Raw genomic sequence first — 18,825 nt, forward strand, 5'->3', positions numbered from 1 at the left:
GCCAGATAACTTTTTTTTAACATACATATAAAGTACCTTAAGGCATAGTTGGTAAAACAGATTAGCCTTAATAATCAGGGCCATCTTGGTTTCTTTATTCTTTTTTTCAAATCTATATCCCACAGGTATGAAAGCTAGTACATAAGTAAAATAGCGCTTCAAAGAAATAACATGACTGGTATCACTGCAAACTGACTTCTGCTTAGAACCGTATTTTAGAAGAATTGGCCATTTGCTTATTTCATGAAACTTTAGCCCATTCTTCATGTCAAAAAATTCATTTTGAACCCAACAAATGCAAGCAAGAATTTAAACATTTTCTAAAACTGGGCAGAGGTGCTACTGTGATGAAATGTGAAAGAGGCTGCCGCCTAAAGAGACGAGTCGGTGGGGCCAGTACCCAAGGCTTGTTGGCATCAAGAAATGTGAGCTTTTCTTTTCAATCATGTTTATCTTCATTTAAATGTAACTACACCAGGCCTGACGTTCTGCTGTTTTAAGAAGTACAGCCAGGGAAAAAGTATGCGGTTTTAGAGAATAGGTTATCAAGACAAAGTCTGACCAACAGACATATGCACAAGGGGTAACGAATATAATTCCATGATGGCCCATGTAGGAAAGTGAGATTTTGTCTTCCATTGAGGACAACTGGAAGAATGAATACCATAAGCCAACTCTACACAAAAGAAATCAGACAGTGTGTGAGAATGCTAAGGATTAACCTATTTATTAAAAATACCAGACATGTCTATAGGAGAGTCAATAGCTTTCACCCAGGCCAGCTCCTATGCAGAATGCAACTCCAGGGCACAATAAATAAGCAAGGGATGATATTTCCATCTCGTAAGCTTGTCTTGTAAGCTCAGGGCCCAGGTGATCACACACCATGTGTATTATGATCCCAAATAATACTCATTCACATAAGCAATATTTACAATAAGCCCACATGGAATAACAGGCTGAATTTGAACTCTCTTCCACTCCTTGCCCTTCCCAACAAACAATTCAACTTTGGATTTTCTAATAAAATAGAATGCTAGTGAATACAGATGGAAGATGGGATGAATCACCACTGTCTACTTCATTAACAGTCATATAATTATGTAATCAAAGTAGTTCCTATCCAGAGAAATATGAAATCAGAGTAGAGGTTTTTCAAAGGGATACTTTTGCTATGTTTAGCAGAGATAAAGGATTTGTTGAATGACCCTTTATCCTTTTAAATCACCATTCTCTTTTGTTCTCATTAATAATTAGCACTGCCCTCCACCCCATTTATAGGTCCATTGAAGCTGTTCCAGAAGTACCTCCGCTAATTCTCTTCCTAGCCGGGAGTTCTCGCTGTGATTTCTTTTGATTTTGGTTGGCACTTTCCACAATCCTTTTTTGTTAATCATTTCTAGAAAGCATAGGAATTGTGCAGGACAAGTATCACAAGCAAGATTTTAAAAACTGATTTATCAGTCTGTGGTTTTGGAGTCTGCCCTGATGAACCATTCAGCCCAACTGCATTTCTTCTCAATGCTATACTATACTTCCCCTAGGAAAGTGGACTGTTTGGGCCATGCTGCTCCTTTTCCTTAGCAATCATCTTTTTACCAAGCTGCATGGTTTCCCCAGTATTTTTGCCACTGTGCTTTATCTTTGGCATAGATTCTTCTAATGTAATTTTTAATTCAGTCAAAGGCTTCTTGCTGTTCTTGTCTAAAGTACTCTGTATAATCTGTGGCATTTTAATCATGAGGTCAGTCCTTCAGGATTAGTCCAGACTCTTTACAAATTCAGAAACTGTAATTCTTCCAGTATGCACCCAGGACACTCCTCCTTACTTCACAGAGAGGTGTGTGTGTGTATTTATACGCACATAGTAGATGTATTAATTTAATGATTTCCCAGTGGGGTGGGGTAGTAGCAACATCAGTGGATAGCCTCTGTTAGGAGTTTTTAACCTGGGCACCATGGATTGATTTCAGAAATGGTCCATGAACTTCGATGAGAAAAAAAAATATTTCAATATAATTTGTTTCCTTTGTAATCCTACATGTTTTATTTTATGCACTTGGAAACATTATTCTAAAAAAGGACCCACAGGTGTCACCACACTGCCAAAGGAGTCCATGATCCCCACAATAAGATGAAGAACCCCAATTCTATGTGCAGTTTACCAAACAACACCTGTACTTAACAGACATCAAACACACCAAAAGATGGATATGTGCATATCCTTATACTAACCCTATTTAAATACATTAAAAACCACACACCATGTCTATACAACACTTCCTCTCCTTCAAATAATGGCCTTAGCATCCTCATGTTTATCACTTGATTACAAAGATCCTCATTTTATAGCATTTATTCCATTTCATGTTGTATGTGCTTCATGGGTGATAGGTGCAGGGGAAGAAATTAGTTTGGGAAGTATCAAATATAAATACCCCAGAAGGGAAAATGTACCTTGAACAAGAGAAAAAACATTCCTGCTTTCCTATTTCTTATTGGTTCACTAGAAAAAAAAAATCAGCATTTGAATTTTCCTTGTAGCAAGATTGAAACTGATTATATGGCAGATTTCCTAACTGTCTGACATCATGATCAGAACTATTAGTGACACCTTGGGTTAGCTCCCAGCCTCACTGAGATTCAAGGGAAGTGCACAAAAAACCCTCAGGCCAAGTCTGGAAGAACAAAGGTTGTGTTTGTTTCTTCTGTCCCACAGAGGAGAAAGAAGGGTGTGGTTTGCACTAGGAGGGGACAGATTACCCCCAGAATTAGGAGAGGACAACACCTGCAAATGTTGTCAAGTCACTGTGGCCTGGGACTACAAAATGAGAAATCAGATTTGCAGTGGTATATTTATTCTTTAAAGAAAACAAATTGTCACAATAGTCTGTCATCCCTCAGATGCAGATCAGGGGAAAATGGCTGCCTTGTGGCTTCTGATTCCGTTTCGTTTCCTTCCCCATTAACAGCTGTTCAGTCCTTAAACTTAAAACAGAGAAACCAGACCCATTATGGGAAAACTACTTTGTCCCTACTGTTTATCCTAAGTTTGCTTTTCATCCAAGGGGAAATTCATCACTAATTAAAGCCCTTCATTAGCCAGTTATCACCCTTAAGTTTTCTTTTCCTTTTAGCCACAAGATACCACAAGGGTGTGAGCTATGAAGGCTTACTCACTAAAGAGCTTTGCCATGGCAGACTCTTCTAACACACTAATGAAACAGTAACTCACGTGAATCATACCAGGACATGTTAGAATAACCACAGAATAAAAAGGCCACATCTTTGACACCTGCAAGATTACAAACTGGAGGGTATTTAATAGATGCTTGTTCAATGATCTGAAAGTCTTGGAATCTCAAGAGTTGGAAGGGACTTGAAAGGTCATTTAAGTCCAACCTCCCACCCCTCCAGTAAGCCCTCTGGAACATCTCTGACAAATGGTCAACCAACCAGCCTCTTCTGTCTAGGACCTCCATTGGTAGGAAGCTCACTACATCCCAAGGTGGACTGTTCTATTTCTGTATAATTCTAATGAGCAGGAGTAAGAATTCTTCCTTGTACTGGACCAAGATCTGCCTCCTTGACGCTATGTGCTTATCTGCCTCTACTCTCTGGAACCACACCCAACAGTCTAATTTTTTTTTCAATATTTTTTTTCCAATTTTTCAATTCAATTTTTTCAATATTTTTCAATATTACATTACTTCAAAAAACTGAATATACCACATCTTCCTCTTAACAGCACTTCTCTTTGATCCCCAGGTCCTCCAACCATTTTTTGAGTGGCTTGCTTTTAAGTGAGCCAACCACCCTGGTTGTCCTCCTACGGCTCATAAATGTTCCCTATTAAAATGTGGTGCCCAGAACAAAGCTCAGGCACTCCAGGCATGGAGGACAATAGAATGATATACAACTATACTCCTGTCAATAGAACCAAAGATTAAACTGGTTTTTTTTAAATTATATGTTACAGCTGCTTGATTTCTGACACAAACTGTTAGCCAGTCTAGATCCTTCTCATTCTGTATTTGTACACTTGATTTTCAAAAAACTAAATGTAAGATATTATACTAGCCTCCCGCCCCCATGATATTTTACCTTGTTCGTCTGGGGCCCATCGTTCCGGCCTATCAAGATTATTCTGGAGCTTGACTGTCATCTTCAGAATCCAGTTTCTGATACTTCCTATCCATGTGACCTTTCGCAAATCACTTAATTTCCATGGACCTTGGTTTCCTCATCTGTAAAATGAAGGGGCTGAACTAGATGGCCTGTGAAGCCCCTTCCAGCTCTCTATATGAACCACTCATTTGCTATCCAACCCAGCTTCCTATTACCTACAAATTTAATCAGCAGGCTTTGTATGTTTTCATATAAGTCATTGGCAACTAGGAGGTCAAGTGCAAGGACAAAGTCCCATGGGCTCTGCCAGGGTGGCACCAAATCATTCACAGGGATCTGCTTATCAGTACTGTGATCCAAGCCATACTTTGTCCCATCAATCAAAAGGATGTCATGAAAAATTTGGTCAAATGCCATGCTCAAATCAGAATGCCCATGGCATCCCCCATTCCATTTCCAAGAAGAAGGGTCAGTTTTGCAAACATGTCAAACCCAAAGCTGGTTTTGGGTCATTGTTTCTCACCTTTCCCTACAAAGCGCCTCTCTATCTGCATCACTAACTAGCCTTTAGCACAGAGCAAAAACGTTTTATCTTCCTTTTAGAGAAATGGAAAAAAAAAATGGTGCAAATGACGTAAAGCAAGTCGGTATCAAACTTGTGCCCCAAGGTACCAGATTAGCTGAGGCTACCTGTTACTAGGTAAGACAACCTATCTTTGTTTGCATCCAGCCAAGAACGGTGTGGATAACATAACATGTTAGGCTCATATTTGGGTTTTCAATATAGTACATATCCCCTCTAAACTTAGTCACTTCTAAGTGAAACTTTGTAATCTTTCAACCACACATACCATCTCCTCTAAATCTATCTGGGTCATAGGCTTTGATGAGTGGTCCTCACTCTATTACTATTTATTTTCTACTTTTTTTCTGTCTGTGATTTCTTTGAAAGGCCCATGGATAAAGTTCTAAAAATGCCTTCTCCTTTCCTTCCATTAGCTGTCCCTAAGAAATGGAGACATCCCCACATGACTTCTCAAGCTACAAACCCTTCTCAGTCCAGGACCTAGCCCAAAAGGATGCTGGCTTCTGCTAAAACTTGGCTCAAAGCAGACGTTGATAGAAACAAAGTAATGGGTCCAAGAGTCCTCAGAATAATGAAGTTACTTTGGCTCTTCCCTACCTCCAACCAGTGATTGTTTTACATCAAGAAATAGTTTATTGTAGGCATGTTAACACTGCAAACTCTTAATATCACACCAGAATGAATCAGACGGGCCTTGCTTGTAAAAAGATGAGCAGGCAGACCAAATCAGTGGATGAGATACATTACTGAGATGAGCAAAATAGGAGCAAGGAAGGAAATTCCTCCTTTCCCACCCTATCCACGGTGTGAAGCCTTCAGAACACCTTCCTCCAAGGGATGTTCAAGGTACCTCATCTCAGTGGTCCTTTTGCCAGCACCTACTGGGCGCAAGAAGCAGGATGATGGAAGAAAACATCTGTGGCCACTTCAAGCCACAGAACTCATCTTCTCTTTGTCTACCTTCTGTAGAAGGGCAAACAACCCGAAATCCAGCTCATCTGGCATGAGGCAGGCAAGCCTGCCATTCAAAAGGACCAAAGTAATATTGAATTGCCATTTCCTAATAGCGCCTGGGAGATAGGACTTTTGAAGAGAACAAAAGGAAAGCTTTAGAACGTATAGGAAAGAAACACCATTTCCCCCAATCTTTGAACACAAAAAATACCCAGTGTTTCCATGAGCAATGAAATGAATTGGTGTTCTTTGTCATTGCCGTCTCTTCTCTAAGTCTAGTGTTTGGAGGGCTGGGTCCAAAGACTGAATTTCTCCTCCCTCTCTTGGGTGCTTATCTTTCCTGCCCTGTACGAGTCTCTCTACACTGATGTGTCTCTGACAGGACACTGGCCTGTGCCAATGAGCTAACGGGCAAATGAAAAGAGTTTGCCTCTTTGAGAGAAAAGTTCTTCTGCCTAGCAGAGTTCTCTATGTTCAAAGAAAGGAAAGTAGCCTAGTCCATCCAAAGGGTTTCTATTTCAAAAATGCAGTTAGTTAGTGCTTGAAAAAGTTCCAAGTTCTGCTGATGGTAAGCGGTAAGGGGAGAGGATTGAAGTGCCCATTCAACAGAAAATTTGATGTTTAAAAAAAGAGCTCCAAATGTGTTTGTCCAAAGTCCATCCCACAGCATGCTCAAGGCAGATGCCAGAGCGCCAAAGTTTCTCACAAGCCATAGCACTCCCCAGTAATAGGCCCCTGACTCCCCATGGTGACAAACTTAAAAACAGGCCACAACAGGGAGAGGGAAGCAGTTGGGAGAGATTGGGCTTCCTGACGTCCCCATGTACTGCAGCTGGTCTGGCCGAGTGTCAGTCACGAAGGCGCCGCCAGGACCCAGTGTGTTCACAGCTGGCTGCTGCAGGAGGGCTCGGGGAGGTAGGTGTCTCCAGAGAAGCAAAGGGATGGAGGTCTGCAGACTCAGGCATGGGAGGCTCCTTGGCAGGAGAAGGAATGGGAGAGGTTCGTTCCATCCCAGCTCTGCTGGCATCTTGACAGTGTGTACTGCCGAAAATCTGACCCTCTTTATCTAGAGCCGTGTTCTGCAGGGGGAAACAGCACAGGAATAATAAGGTTAAATCCACCACCCACATTAATTAGTATCACTGTTTAAAATACCAAACACCACACAAGGAGGGAGCATGCACTGGACTCAAGAACAGACCAGGAGAAATGACACTGGGCTTTTTTCCCAACAAAAACTCAAGGGAAACTCCCTCAAGGTCACCCTACCTCAAGAACCAGGCCATGCCAATAGCATTCTGCTCTAATGCACCAAGCATGCCGGCAGAGGGGGCCTGCCTTCTTTTTGGGCCAGGGCAGTAGGGGGAAATGGGATCCCAACATGCCCAGTGCAAACTTGGAGACAGCTTTTACTCCATCTCTGGCTAAGATTCTCAACTGCACTTCCCACCCACTGCCCCGTTCCCCTGAAAGCACCCTCAGTAATAAGCAGAACTGTTTTGCTTTCAAATGTTCCCAGCATCATTCTTCCCCAACTTAAGGAAAGAGATTTCTTGATCATAGAAAGGAAGATAGCCCTGCCAGTGTTGTGAAGGGCTGGTTTGGGGCAGCTCACCAAATAAGGGAGCACTGCCCTCAGTGAGACAGGCTGGACCACAGACCACCCCATGCACTGGCAGCGAAGGGCTGGATTGGGGCAAAGACACGGGGACTTTGGGCCCCACTGCTCCTCTTTGAAGCTTGTCAAATGAAAAATAAGAGGGCCAGCCTCAGTGATCTCCAGGGTCTTTTCCAGTTCTCATCCTGCAAAATAACCTAGTCCCTGTTAAAAAACAAACAAACAAACAACCCTTTCAAGAGATCACTCCTAATCAGGCAGGGACTTTTCTTCCCCAAATGAGGCTTTGAGGAATCCTCAGTGACCCCAAGAAGGCTACCTGCAGCATCTTCAAGTCACTCTTGTTGGCTCTGGAGGAGGATCTGTCAGATCTCGTCTACCTTTTCCCTTATACCCTTGTTTCTGTGTGTTTTTGCCAGTCCTCCAGTCACAGTACAGTTAGCCACTGCTCCTCAGATATCGCCCTACTATCCAAGTACATGCAATGTGGCACTTCATAGATTCACCCGCTCAGAACAAATGCTCTGCTGACAAGCTAGGCTCCCCCAGATCAGAACCTAGGAATAAAACCCAAGTAAATCAAACAAGCTCTGAGAGGGCTATAATGCTAAATTCATCTCTCTGGAGCTCGAGGACCTCATTCCCCTTCAAAATGAGGAGGCTAGATTAGAGGCTCTTTCTCTAAGGTCTTTTCCAGCAAAAACTTGCTGTTATTTCTTAGGGAGAACAATCTGTGGGACAAAAGATTCAGAGAAGATGGAAAACAGAGATCAGAAATGCTAATCTCCTTTGACAACTGCCTGGCATCATAGATAACAGAATATTAGAGGAAGAGGATAACTCGGACATCAGCTAGTCCAACCCCCTTAATGTAACAGGTGAGAAAGCTAAGGGTCCAGAGAAGTGACATATTTTGCCCAAAGTCATACATCTAAAAAGAGTTAAGAGATGGGATTCAAAACCGGGTCTCCAGACCACAATCTAATACTGTTACCATTGCAGAGTGCATATTAATGGAGGTCCTGTAACCCAATCATAAGAGCCTGTAGGGCAATCAAACTGATAAGAAAAGCCCCCTTTCCCAAGCTCCCACTCTCTCCATCTTAGGGAACAGAGGGAAACCAAGCAAGCCCTGAGTTATTTCTCCTGTTCTCCTCCTGTAAATTAGACCAACACGTATGTGCGCAGCAGAACAAAGCGTTGCAGTTAGTACGTACCGTTGCCTTGGACCTAGTCAGAGGAAAGCAATGCAGGCGGTGGAAGAGGAGGAAGAAGGAAGGAAGGAAGCAAGGGACAGAAACTAGACTTACTTTAAACAGAACCAACACCAATTAAACATGTTTTTTTAAATTAAGGTACCTCTACCACCACTCCCCAGCCCAAACCTACCCTTAAATAGAAACACGATTCTGGCCAGAGGAAACCCCTTTCTCCTGAGCTGTACCCAAAACACTACTCTTGTTAATATGACAGCAGTGAGCCAGGCTTCTCATTGCATTTCCCCATCTCTACCACAGGATGGCCTCACCTCCATTTAACTGAGACTAGGAAGCAGCCTCCTGAGGCGAACGTGGCCCATCCCAACTTCAAGCCTCCTGGGACTTCCATCTGAAAGGGATGTCCTTCAGGAACTGCCCATCACCCAGAAAAGTGCTGTCCAATGAGGCCAAACTGCTTATGGAATTCAAGGCCCCTCTCTTGCCCTCAAAATCCTGTTCTCAGAAATTGACTTTCTTTGCCCTGGGCCATGGTTACAAATACCTGCCTTAAAAAAAATTTTTTTTTAAATAAAAGAAATGCATTCGAAAACAGAAAACCCCAAACCGCCACTGAGATGTTGCTCTTTCTGATGCTGTAGGTCATAACTAACGAGTGTCCTACCAAAAAATGGAGGGTAGGAGCCATTTTAATGCTTCCCCTGCACCATCTGTTTTTTCAGTTGGTGGAAGGCAGCGTGGCCAGAGGAACGCAATCACACGAATTACATTTTCTCAGACTATGCTTCATCGGCTGAGAAGGCTATCAGGACGTGAAGGAACCAGAAAACCCCACACCCGTAAGAAGCTAAGCGCTGGACTGTGGCAGAAATCTGAGACAAGCATGCAGATTGAAGAAGGGCTGCAAATTAGAAACTGCTCTTATTAAGCGTAGCATTTTTAATACCAGGATTCTGCTTCACGTTTCTCCACAGTCTCAGCAGGATAAAGAATGGAACTCTGAAGTCCCCCTCAAACTGTCAAATCAAACTGTCAAATAAAAGGTAGATAAAATCATCAACCTCCCTTTTGTTAGCTCTGTTAGCAAATTCCTCTGTCCTTCTGATGGGGTTTCTTGGCACAAGCGTTGACCAGATTCTGTGAGAGGGAGGGGGGACGTCTCTGTAAGACCAATAAGATGGTGCCTCCACCTGTCTCCCTGATATGTTTATGAACTATTCCTCTGTCATGGTGCCCCCAAATGGGCAGGCGCCAGCCTTACTCACTATTGGGAGACTTACTGGTGGAAGGAAACCCTGTTTATGTCCCCGCTTCAGGGAGTCTTCTAATTTAGAACTAGACAGAAGGTCTCCCACAGGGTCATTGTGGGGAAAGAGTTTTGTAAACTTTCAAGCACTGAAATTTTTTACTTTATCTCAAGAAAAGAATAATGCAGTCTCTATTAATTGGTGATGAGGATGGCAGGAAGGACATCAAAGCAGTATATACTTCCATCACACAACGATGCCCCAGCCCGTGGGTTGTGCCAGAGGAAAGTAATCACCCCCCACCCACCCAGGGAATACTCCTCTAAACTGGATTTTTTTGGGGGGAGAGGGGGAGATTTAGGTGGAGAGGAAGAAAGATAAGCCAAACTCCATTACTGAGCTTCAAGGATGAATGAGAATCATTACGGTCCAAATTCCTCTGCCTTCCTCTGGCCAGTCTGAATGGGACCATTGTCATTCAGTATTGACTTAGTAACGCTCTTGTCAGGGTCCAAACCATTCTGCCCTCCTCCCCCTAGTCTCAACAGGACTGGTGATATTTGGCGTTGATTTAATAATGCCAATAACGTGCAGAGTTATGTAGGGAACACAGACAGGCTTCTGCCAATGAGCTGGAAATGAGGACTCACAAGTCACATGGATACACAGAGCTTTTTCCAGAACACCTGGGAGTTCCCAAGCACTCCTAAATGACTCTACATTTCATGGGTGTGTGTAATCCCTGGTCTGAAAGTTAGCCATGAAGCACTGTGCTGGTCGGTGAGAGTAGGAGCACTGTTTCCAATCAACATGAGATCAGAATACTGTAATGTGAAAGGGTCCAGACAGACTGATTGAGAAAGAAGGTCGAGAAACCCTGTTTTCTGTAAAGGAACCAGCAATTAGGCTTCCAGATTCTCTGCCTATGTTTGCCGCTGAGATGGAGTGACTTACGCAATGACCCTGGATTTCCCAGGGTGTAAACCTCAGCTTGGTAAAGAGCGTGCCTCTTAGGAATGCTCTGAAACCCTAGTTCAATTAGCAAGAGCACTGGTTAAAGATTCTGCCCATACACACCATCTCCTACCTTGGAGCTGTGCATCCAGTTTCTAGAATGCTGGCTCACCATTATTGTCTTCAAAGCCATTTTCTCCAAGTTCCTCCCCCATCTGCCTGGCTTGAGCAAACACGGAAGTGCTCTGCCTTCTCCTGACATTATACAAGGCTTGACACTCTAAGTGGAATGCAACAGAATCACTGGCTAATGGGCTCCTGCTGTTGGCTAAGCCAAGATGGTTCTCTTCAAAGCTGTCAAACCGCAGTTGGGACAGCCTTCTAGTCACTCACTTTCTCAGGCTTTTTAGCTGAAGGCAGCTAAAGGATCACAAAAGCCAAGATCGGATAAACCCTCCCTTCACTTTGGCCCGGCATACCCAAATAGACCTGGGGCATGTCAGAGGGCTCCGTCACTTTCTCGAAGGAAAACAGCCCCCAGCTTCTACTGCTGAGATTTAGCTCTGAGCTGGGAGAGGCTGCCAGGCAAACAAAGTAAACCAAGGGGCCAGCTTCAAAGGACCGATGAGGCTGAGGGGGAGAAGGGGAAGAAGTGACCTTTCCACAAACCTGCATGTGGCACGAGACCAGAGAGAGTCAAACAAGAATACTGCTGGGGCTCAGATAAACAGCACCGTGGCCCTTAGGGTCTGAGGCCGGGGGGAGGGGTGGCAGAAAGGCCCCTCGACAGGCAGACAAATGAGCCAGTCTCCTCCACACTGAGTTCCCGTGTAGTCTACAATGTGCTATTAAACCAATCATTTTCAATGTGATGAGGATGTCAATACCAATCCAGGCTATCTTCCCTCCAAGAAGGAGGGGGAGGGGAGGGTGAATGGTCAGGGACATTTCTAAGAATGTGAGAGCTTTGAGAGGGAAGGATAAAACACCTGGAGAAGGCCCAGGCTACTGGAGAATACCCCAGCTAGGAGGACACTTACGGGCTACAAACAGGCAGTCATGACTGATTCTGAGCCTAAAATCACCTCAATTCTAGAATCCCAGTTTCTGGACACTCAGTGCCAATAAGACAGGTATCACTGTAACTGGATTCTTGGTTGTCATGGGAAAAAAACACAAAACAACGAACATTCTCCCTAATGGGCATTAGCCCATTAGCCTCACCTTCAGGCAACTTTTCTCTCTGACTTCACTATTTTGATACTACTTTCTATCTTCATGAGCCAAGAAATCACTTAAGCTGCTCTTCATTCCAGGGTCCAAATCATTATGGATATGTTATCTTCTGGATCGATGAGGCTTAGAATCTCTTGTAGAGAAGCTTTACTTAGAGTCTAAGCATCACAGAAAAAGAGAGCAGACCCAGGGATACCAGAGAGCCTTATGTAAGGCTAGGATGGTAGTTGTTATTAGAAGGGAAGAGTTACCAGATACCATTTGTCAGCATATGCCAAGGTAGGTGGGTTTTCCCCAGGACTCACGTAGTCCATGTGTATTGCTCTTCAAGTCTGAGGTATTGGGACCAATCGCACGACATGGAAGCTTCATGTTGTAAGACAACAAAGACGAGGGATGTCCTAGCTAGCCTCAGCACTGGGGGCATGGGAGCATGCTGCCCTTGCGACCCAGATGGGGGGCCCTTTCCTATTTACTTCAAAAGATGAGCTTGTGGTGTGCCTGTGGAAGATCGTCGAGGCTGGGCCCACTCACCATGATGACGGAGACGCCGGTGTTCGTGCTGTTCTGTTTGGGAAGGGCATTGTTAAAATGCTGTTTCAGTTTACCTGTGACCTCAGCTTGCATATTATTCTCCTGGGGGGCATCATCCTATGGAAAGAGAGACACATGTGACTTCTCCAGCTCCCAAGGCCAACAGGAAGGAAGATGATAAACTCGTCTTTGTCCTAACTGGGAAATCTAAAACACGAGCTAAAGAGAGCCTGGCCCTGCCCAAGTCTGGGAAAGCAGTTCTGCCTGGCTGTTTCTCTTCTACCAGACCATGGCTCTCATTCAGAAAGCACCCTTTGCTACTCCACCCCTTTGGCCAAAACCACAGGTTCATCCTGGGCTGTACAGCTGGAAGGGGCTGCCAAAGGTCAGTGGATCCAACCCCCTCATTTTCCAGAGAAAGAAACTGGGGTCCAGAAATGGAAAGTGATCAGCCCATAGTTCTGAAGCCAGCTCCCCTGACTTCCAAGCCAATATTCTTTCTACTACAGAGAAGCAGATTTCAGTTAAAAAAAATACAGTGACTTTTTTAACTAGATCTGTCCAACAAGAGTCAGTGAGTTCCACCTATCACTGGACAACATTTAAGTAGAGACAGGGTAACCACAGTCACAAATAGTATAATGAGAACTACTATACTGGGTACAAGGCTAGACTAGATGACACCTAAGATGCCTTCCAACTCTAAGAGTGTTTGATTGTATGAAGCCTGTAGACACCTTCCTTGTCCATCCTGAACACAGGCCCAAGGTGCCAAGAACAAGAAAGGTCCCTGCCCCCCCCATATTTATAAGCCTACTAAACATATATTATATTCCACCACCACCCTTACAAGCACACAATAGTGAAACTGATTAACCATTTTATCATTTTAATTGACAATTTACTTAATTATTCATTTGCCACTGCTAATCAGTTGAGGAGCCTCAGAATTGCTAAGTGCCCACAACAACTTAATACCATACACAAGCCAAGAGGTACTGAATCCAAACATGGGGGCATAACAGAGCAGTACCCTAGGCTAACATGACAGCTTCAGTTCTCCCTACTCCAGGCATGAAGGAAATGCAAATTATCATATGGCCCATTAGTTGATTGAGATTCCCTGCAAAGCCTCCCAGATTCAAGAAGTGTAGTCCACATCATCCAGGCACCAACTAAATATTTTTTAGAACATCATTGGTCAGGCCATGAGGTCATCCACGGGAAGAAAGAGCCTCTCAACCTCCAACAAAGGTGAGGGTTATTAATGGCAGATCCATAGTCCATGGATGAGCTTCAGGAGTTCTATGAATTTGGATGAGGGAAAAAAAATCTTTATTTTCACTAGCCTCTAAATGGAATTTAGCATTTCTTTTAATTATTTAAAAAATTCTTCAAAGAAGGGGACCAGAGCCTCACCAGACTGCCCAAAAGGTCCAAAGCTTTCTCTTACAGAAAACAAACAAAAAGGTTAAGAACCCCTAATCTAAGGCCTCTCCTAAGCAGACATATCCTTTCTTTACTCACTCTATAGCAGGTCACATTTCTAAAAAGCTTTAAAGTTTATAAATTGCTTTACATACATTCTCTTAGCTGGTCCTCACAACCACTGAACCATTTGAAGTAGATAGTGTAAATATCTACTATTGCTATTGCTGACAGTAGAGTAGGAATCCCTTTTTATATAGAAAAGGAAGCTGATGCTTACAGAGATGGAGTGACTTTGCCTGCAGTGACCGTGGCTAACAGAGCATAATGTTCCACCTCTTTACCTCACGGGATGGCATGCTGAATGTCAGAGGTACACAGAGGGTCCGAGTGTGGACATGAGAAAATACAGACTCCTTGACTGCTAAAGTTAAATGTGGAACTCTACCCACACTTGAACTATGGAAAACAGAAGCAACATGGTGTGAGGAAGGCAGGTCGCCATTCATGAGAAGAAAAAGAAGGTACTTACTGATACCCAGGGATGACTTAGGATCTGTCCTGCTGTACATCGAGCTTCCACATTGACTTGCAGCATTTGGGTGATTAATTCCTGTGAAGAAATAAAGAAGAGCAAAGAGCAAGGGAAGGAGAGGCAAGAAGGAGATGATGGTCCGATGAGCTGCTGTGCTCCACCTGTTTGAAGGCCATTATCACTGGCCCTTTCCCAATATTTCCCTGGGAGAATGGTGATGTGGGAGGGGTGTCTTTCAGATGGTCAGGCCAGTTTTCACAAGTGGATCTAAAGACTCAGACAAGGATGTTGTGACCAAAGGAATCTAAAGATCAGTGAACACTCCAGTGTAATCCATCTGATGCCATGTATGGCTCTGAGCCCAGAGAGGGGATGAACAGGTACATTTACCCATCCTTTGCATACATCTACCTTCCTGTATGTGACTCCAGAGCCTGGTGTACATTCTGCATAGGCTGCTCAGAGGCTGAGGCCGGTGTGGTCGGTCACCACGGACAGCACTCAGCCAGATGGCTGGACACCCAAAGTCCTCTTTCCCAGACTCACAGAAGCATTGGGAGACAGGCTTACCTTTGCTGAGTCAGTGATGTTATCCCAGTAGGGGGCCGGAAACTCCAACTTTCCAGCAAGGATCTGATCAAAGAGGTCTTCCTGAAGGTTATTCTCACTACGACAGTTTTCCAAAAAATAGAATCAAACAGTTAGAAGGTCATGTGGCAAGGGAGGGTAAGGAAACAGAGAAAAGTATTCCAGCCTAGACTAACTATGTTCCTCAAGGATACATGACAGAGGAATTCCTGCTGCTGAAACAGTGTCTATAATTTAGTGCTTTTTTTTTTAAGTAAAGGAAGATTTATTTCTTGAGTAAAGGTTATGGACCATCTGGCTGTAAGCAAAGCATATAGGTAAAAATGTATATAATGTATACAAATATGTGTATATACATTTATATATTATAAATATATTTATATAATAAATTCACATACACACATACATACATGTATATAAATATATATATATATTTTACCTGTATGCTTTGCTTGTATACATACATATGTGTATGTATGTGTGTATATATGTGTATGTGTATACAGCTCCATTTGAAAGCTCTGAGTCTCTAACTTAGTAGAGAAATCTCAAAGAGTTGCTCCTAAATTCCCAAGCTACTAAGGATCAGAGGAGGCCCGGTTTTAAACTTAGGTTTTTCTGACTAGCATCACCCAGCACTCCACCCATGTCACCTCATGGCCCCTCATTTCCTTATGGGATTAACCAATGACCTCCAATGCCACAGTACCAGGAAGCAGAGGCAACAAAGAGAAATAACATCCATGAACAAATGCAAACCTCAAATTTTAGCAAAGAATATCAGCCTCCCTTAACTCAACCCTATCATCTGACTGAAAAATGACAGCAGTGGTAGTCATCACTAGCATTTATACAAAGCTTTAAAACTGACAAAATGCTTTACATGTGTTATCACATCCTATCCTCATAACAACCCGAAAGAGGTAGGTGCTAGGATTATCCTTATTTTACAGTTGAGCAAACTGAGGCACAGGGAGGTGAAAGTGACTTGTCCGAATGGTGAGTGTGAGGCAAGTTTCCAACTCCTAAGCCTGCCTGTGTCCACATTTTTAAGAAAGATGCCCTGATCAGCTAAACTAGAAGAAGAAGAAAAACCTAAGGGGTCTAAATAATCCTCAGTACAAACCAAACCATGTGGGGAAGAGTAAACCAGGCACACCCAGCCACAGTAGTCATTTACTTCAAAGGTCAGAATGCAAGCTCATCATTCTTAAAGACCTGGGCATTTTCCCATTCATCCAGTTGTAGCTAAGAGTCCTCTCCCCCTACCCCTTGATCCTTGACTACAGTGGGCTCAAATATGATTGGTCCAACATGTTTCACAAACATTTGTCAATCTGATTCCATTTAAGGGAAAATTTCTAAAATATTGCAGGAAAAAAGCAAAGACAGGACACTCTTAACTTCACACCTATGCCCTTTGGCAAGCAACTGTCAATGGCTAGTCTATCAATACCTCTATTGTATGGTATTTTATCTCCAAGCCCACGCCCCTACTGAAAGAGGTGGGGGGAGTGGGGGAGGACTGTTTCAGACCAAGATTCAACTGTAGGAATGGAAAGACACTGGAGCCATTTAGCTGTTCCCCTTAAGATTTTCTCAAAAACCCACTGAATTGCTCAAAGCAGGCCAAAATTCCTATAAGAGGATGGTCATACCACCTCTCCTTCAACCAAACAGACACTGACAGCCAGTCTCTGTTTGTTCAGGGGTAGAGATAAGTAAGCATCTGAAAGCCAAAGACTGGAGCTCTGTGGGGATAGGGTAACCTCTCTACCATTGGCCATATAAGATGGTGAATCATTTGTCATTAAATTCAGCTATAACTACATAAGAGCCAAAGCTGGAAGGGACCTTAAAAGTTAATTTAGAGAGAGGAAACAGAAACTCAGCAAAATAAAACGACATTCCCAAGGTCACATGGGTAGCAAATAGCAACTCAGGTTTCCAGAGTCCTCTACGACCCACTGCCAGTTATTTGATAGCAGATTATCAAATTCGAAAAGAGCTTGGGAGCCAAAAACAACCAGACAGGGCAAGAAGGTTCCTTAGGTTTACTGTGCATCTGACTTTTTCAGATTTCAACCTATGCCTCAGCTGCTGTCTCACCCTGGAACTTCCCTCAGCTCCCTGGAATATAGAAACTGGCCAGTGGCCTTCTCACACTGCAACAGCCTATACCACACCAGCCCCATTCTGCCACTGCCAAGTTCCTCCTTCTCCTTCCATTTTGGGGAAGGATGCAGGTCAGCCAACTTTCATTCCCTTCTCTGTTATGTTTCGCACTCAGGTACCTTCTTTCTCTGCCCCTCCCTTCAGTTCCCATTTGTGTGCTGTATTCTCCCATTAAAATGTAAGCCCCTCAAGGACGGAGACTGTCTTTTTGCTAGTATTTGTATCCCAGCATTTGGCACTGTGGCTGATACATAGGAAAGGTTTAACAAGTGCTCAATGCCTTCCCTTTTTTAAGAGTTTCCTTCAAACGTACTTTTTCCCCATGTGTATAGAGGATTTACCTACTAGTTGCCTTCAACTTAATTCTTCTCTAGTAAGAGTGAAAGAAATATCTAAGGATGGCATCAAATATTACATAATAAAAATAGTTCATTTTTATATAGCACTTTGGGTTTTTTTTTTAAAGTGTCTTATAGACATATCATTGGAGCCCACAACGTGCCTGTAAGTTCAGGGTTTCAAGTTACTCCTCAATCTAAAGATGAGGAGGCAGCTTTTTTGAAGTTAAGTAATTTAGCCACAATCATGTAGCTATTAGGAGTCAGAGGTGGGATTCAAAAACAGAGATCCCTTGGCTTCAGGGCCCTTTCCACTATTATCAAGATGCTTCCAAGGACTCTGAACAAAAAAAAATTTTTTTTTTGGTTTGTTTTTTGATGGGGGAGGGAAAGGAAAAAAGAACAGGGACTAAACTAGAAAAGTAAACAGTAATGACCTATTTTGGTTAAGGTTTTTTCCCCCTGTTAATCTAGTAGTCAGGTCTAATTTACATATTTGTAAAAATCATTTCAGTTGGAGGGGAGGGGAGAGAATTATCTAAAATAGGAAAACTCTTAGGTTTTTTTTAACTAAAGAGACAGCTTTAAAAATTGTGACATTTTGGGTCAGAAGCCTCTAGAAAAAGTTATTCCTTGGTTGTGGATAGGTAGCTAAGTGGTTTAGTGGATAAATTGTTGAACCTTGAGTCAGAAGGACAGGAATTCAAATCCCGCCCCAGGCACTTGCCAGCTGTGTTAACCTTGACAAATCCTCTAACCTCTACCTCAGTTTCCTCATCTGGAAAATGGAGGTAATAATAGCATCTACCTCTCAGAGTCGTTGCGAAGATAAAAGGAAATATTTGTAAAATGCTTTACTTAAAGTGTTATAGGTCAAATTGCTTGAAAAAATAAGTAGGAGAACTAAGATATAAAAATGAAAGCGATCACTACTGAAAATTCAGAATTTAACAAACACCAAACAAAATGAGTATTTCCATATATAAAGTACAAAAAAAAGGATTGTATATGAAAACTGTGAATCTTTACATGTACCACTTGCTTGTTTCTATTTCCTTGTATTATGCTTTTTGCATTTTTAAAAGATGCCTCAATGACCCATTAGTCTATCTTTTTGCTGCTGCCTTACCCTTCCTTGCCCTTCCCACTAGGAAAAAAAATAGAAAAAGAAAAACAAAGCCCTTGTAAGAAATATGCATAGTCCAACAAAATAAATCACCATGTTGTCTGTATCCAAAAGTGTCTGGCAAACCCCTGCAGGGTGGGGTGGGGATGGGGGGCACAGGG

At 43.0% G+C, this 18,825-nt stretch overlaps 1 protein-coding gene across 4 annotated transcripts in view; it reads right to left on the minus strand.

The window, feature by feature from the left end:
• Positions 1 to 702: 702 nt before the first annotated feature.
• Positions 703 to 18,825, minus strand: part of DCLK2 (doublecortin like kinase 2) — a 212,427-nt gene continuing 194,304 nt past the window's right edge. For 3 of the 4 annotated variants that reach the window (XM_078148465.1, XM_078148463.1, XM_020994007.2), the window contains 4 exons: positions 15,008 to 15,104; positions 14,435 to 14,515; positions 12,475 to 12,591; positions 703 to 6,747 (listed from right to left, as the gene is read on the minus strand). In XM_078148465.1, the coding sequence (XP_078004591.1) occupies positions 6,517 to 6,747; positions 12,475 to 12,591; positions 14,435 to 14,515; positions 15,008 to 15,104 (526 nt within the window). In that variant the 3' untranslated portion in view covers positions 703 to 6,516. Of the gene's footprint in view, positions 6,748 to 9,449; positions 9,533 to 12,474; positions 12,592 to 14,434; positions 14,516 to 15,007; positions 15,105 to 18,825 lie in introns of all 4 variants that reach the window. The other variant, XR_002326070.2, reaches the window with a different exon arrangement.

The sequence above is a fragment of the Phascolarctos cinereus genome, unplaced genomic scaffold (genome assembly GCF_003287225.1).
Source record: "Phascolarctos cinereus isolate Bilbo 61053 unplaced genomic scaffold, phaCin_HiC Scaffold_9;HRSCAF=440, whole genome shotgun sequence".
Classification (NCBI taxonomy): domain Eukaryota; kingdom Metazoa; phylum Chordata; class Mammalia; order Diprotodontia; family Phascolarctidae; genus Phascolarctos; species Phascolarctos cinereus.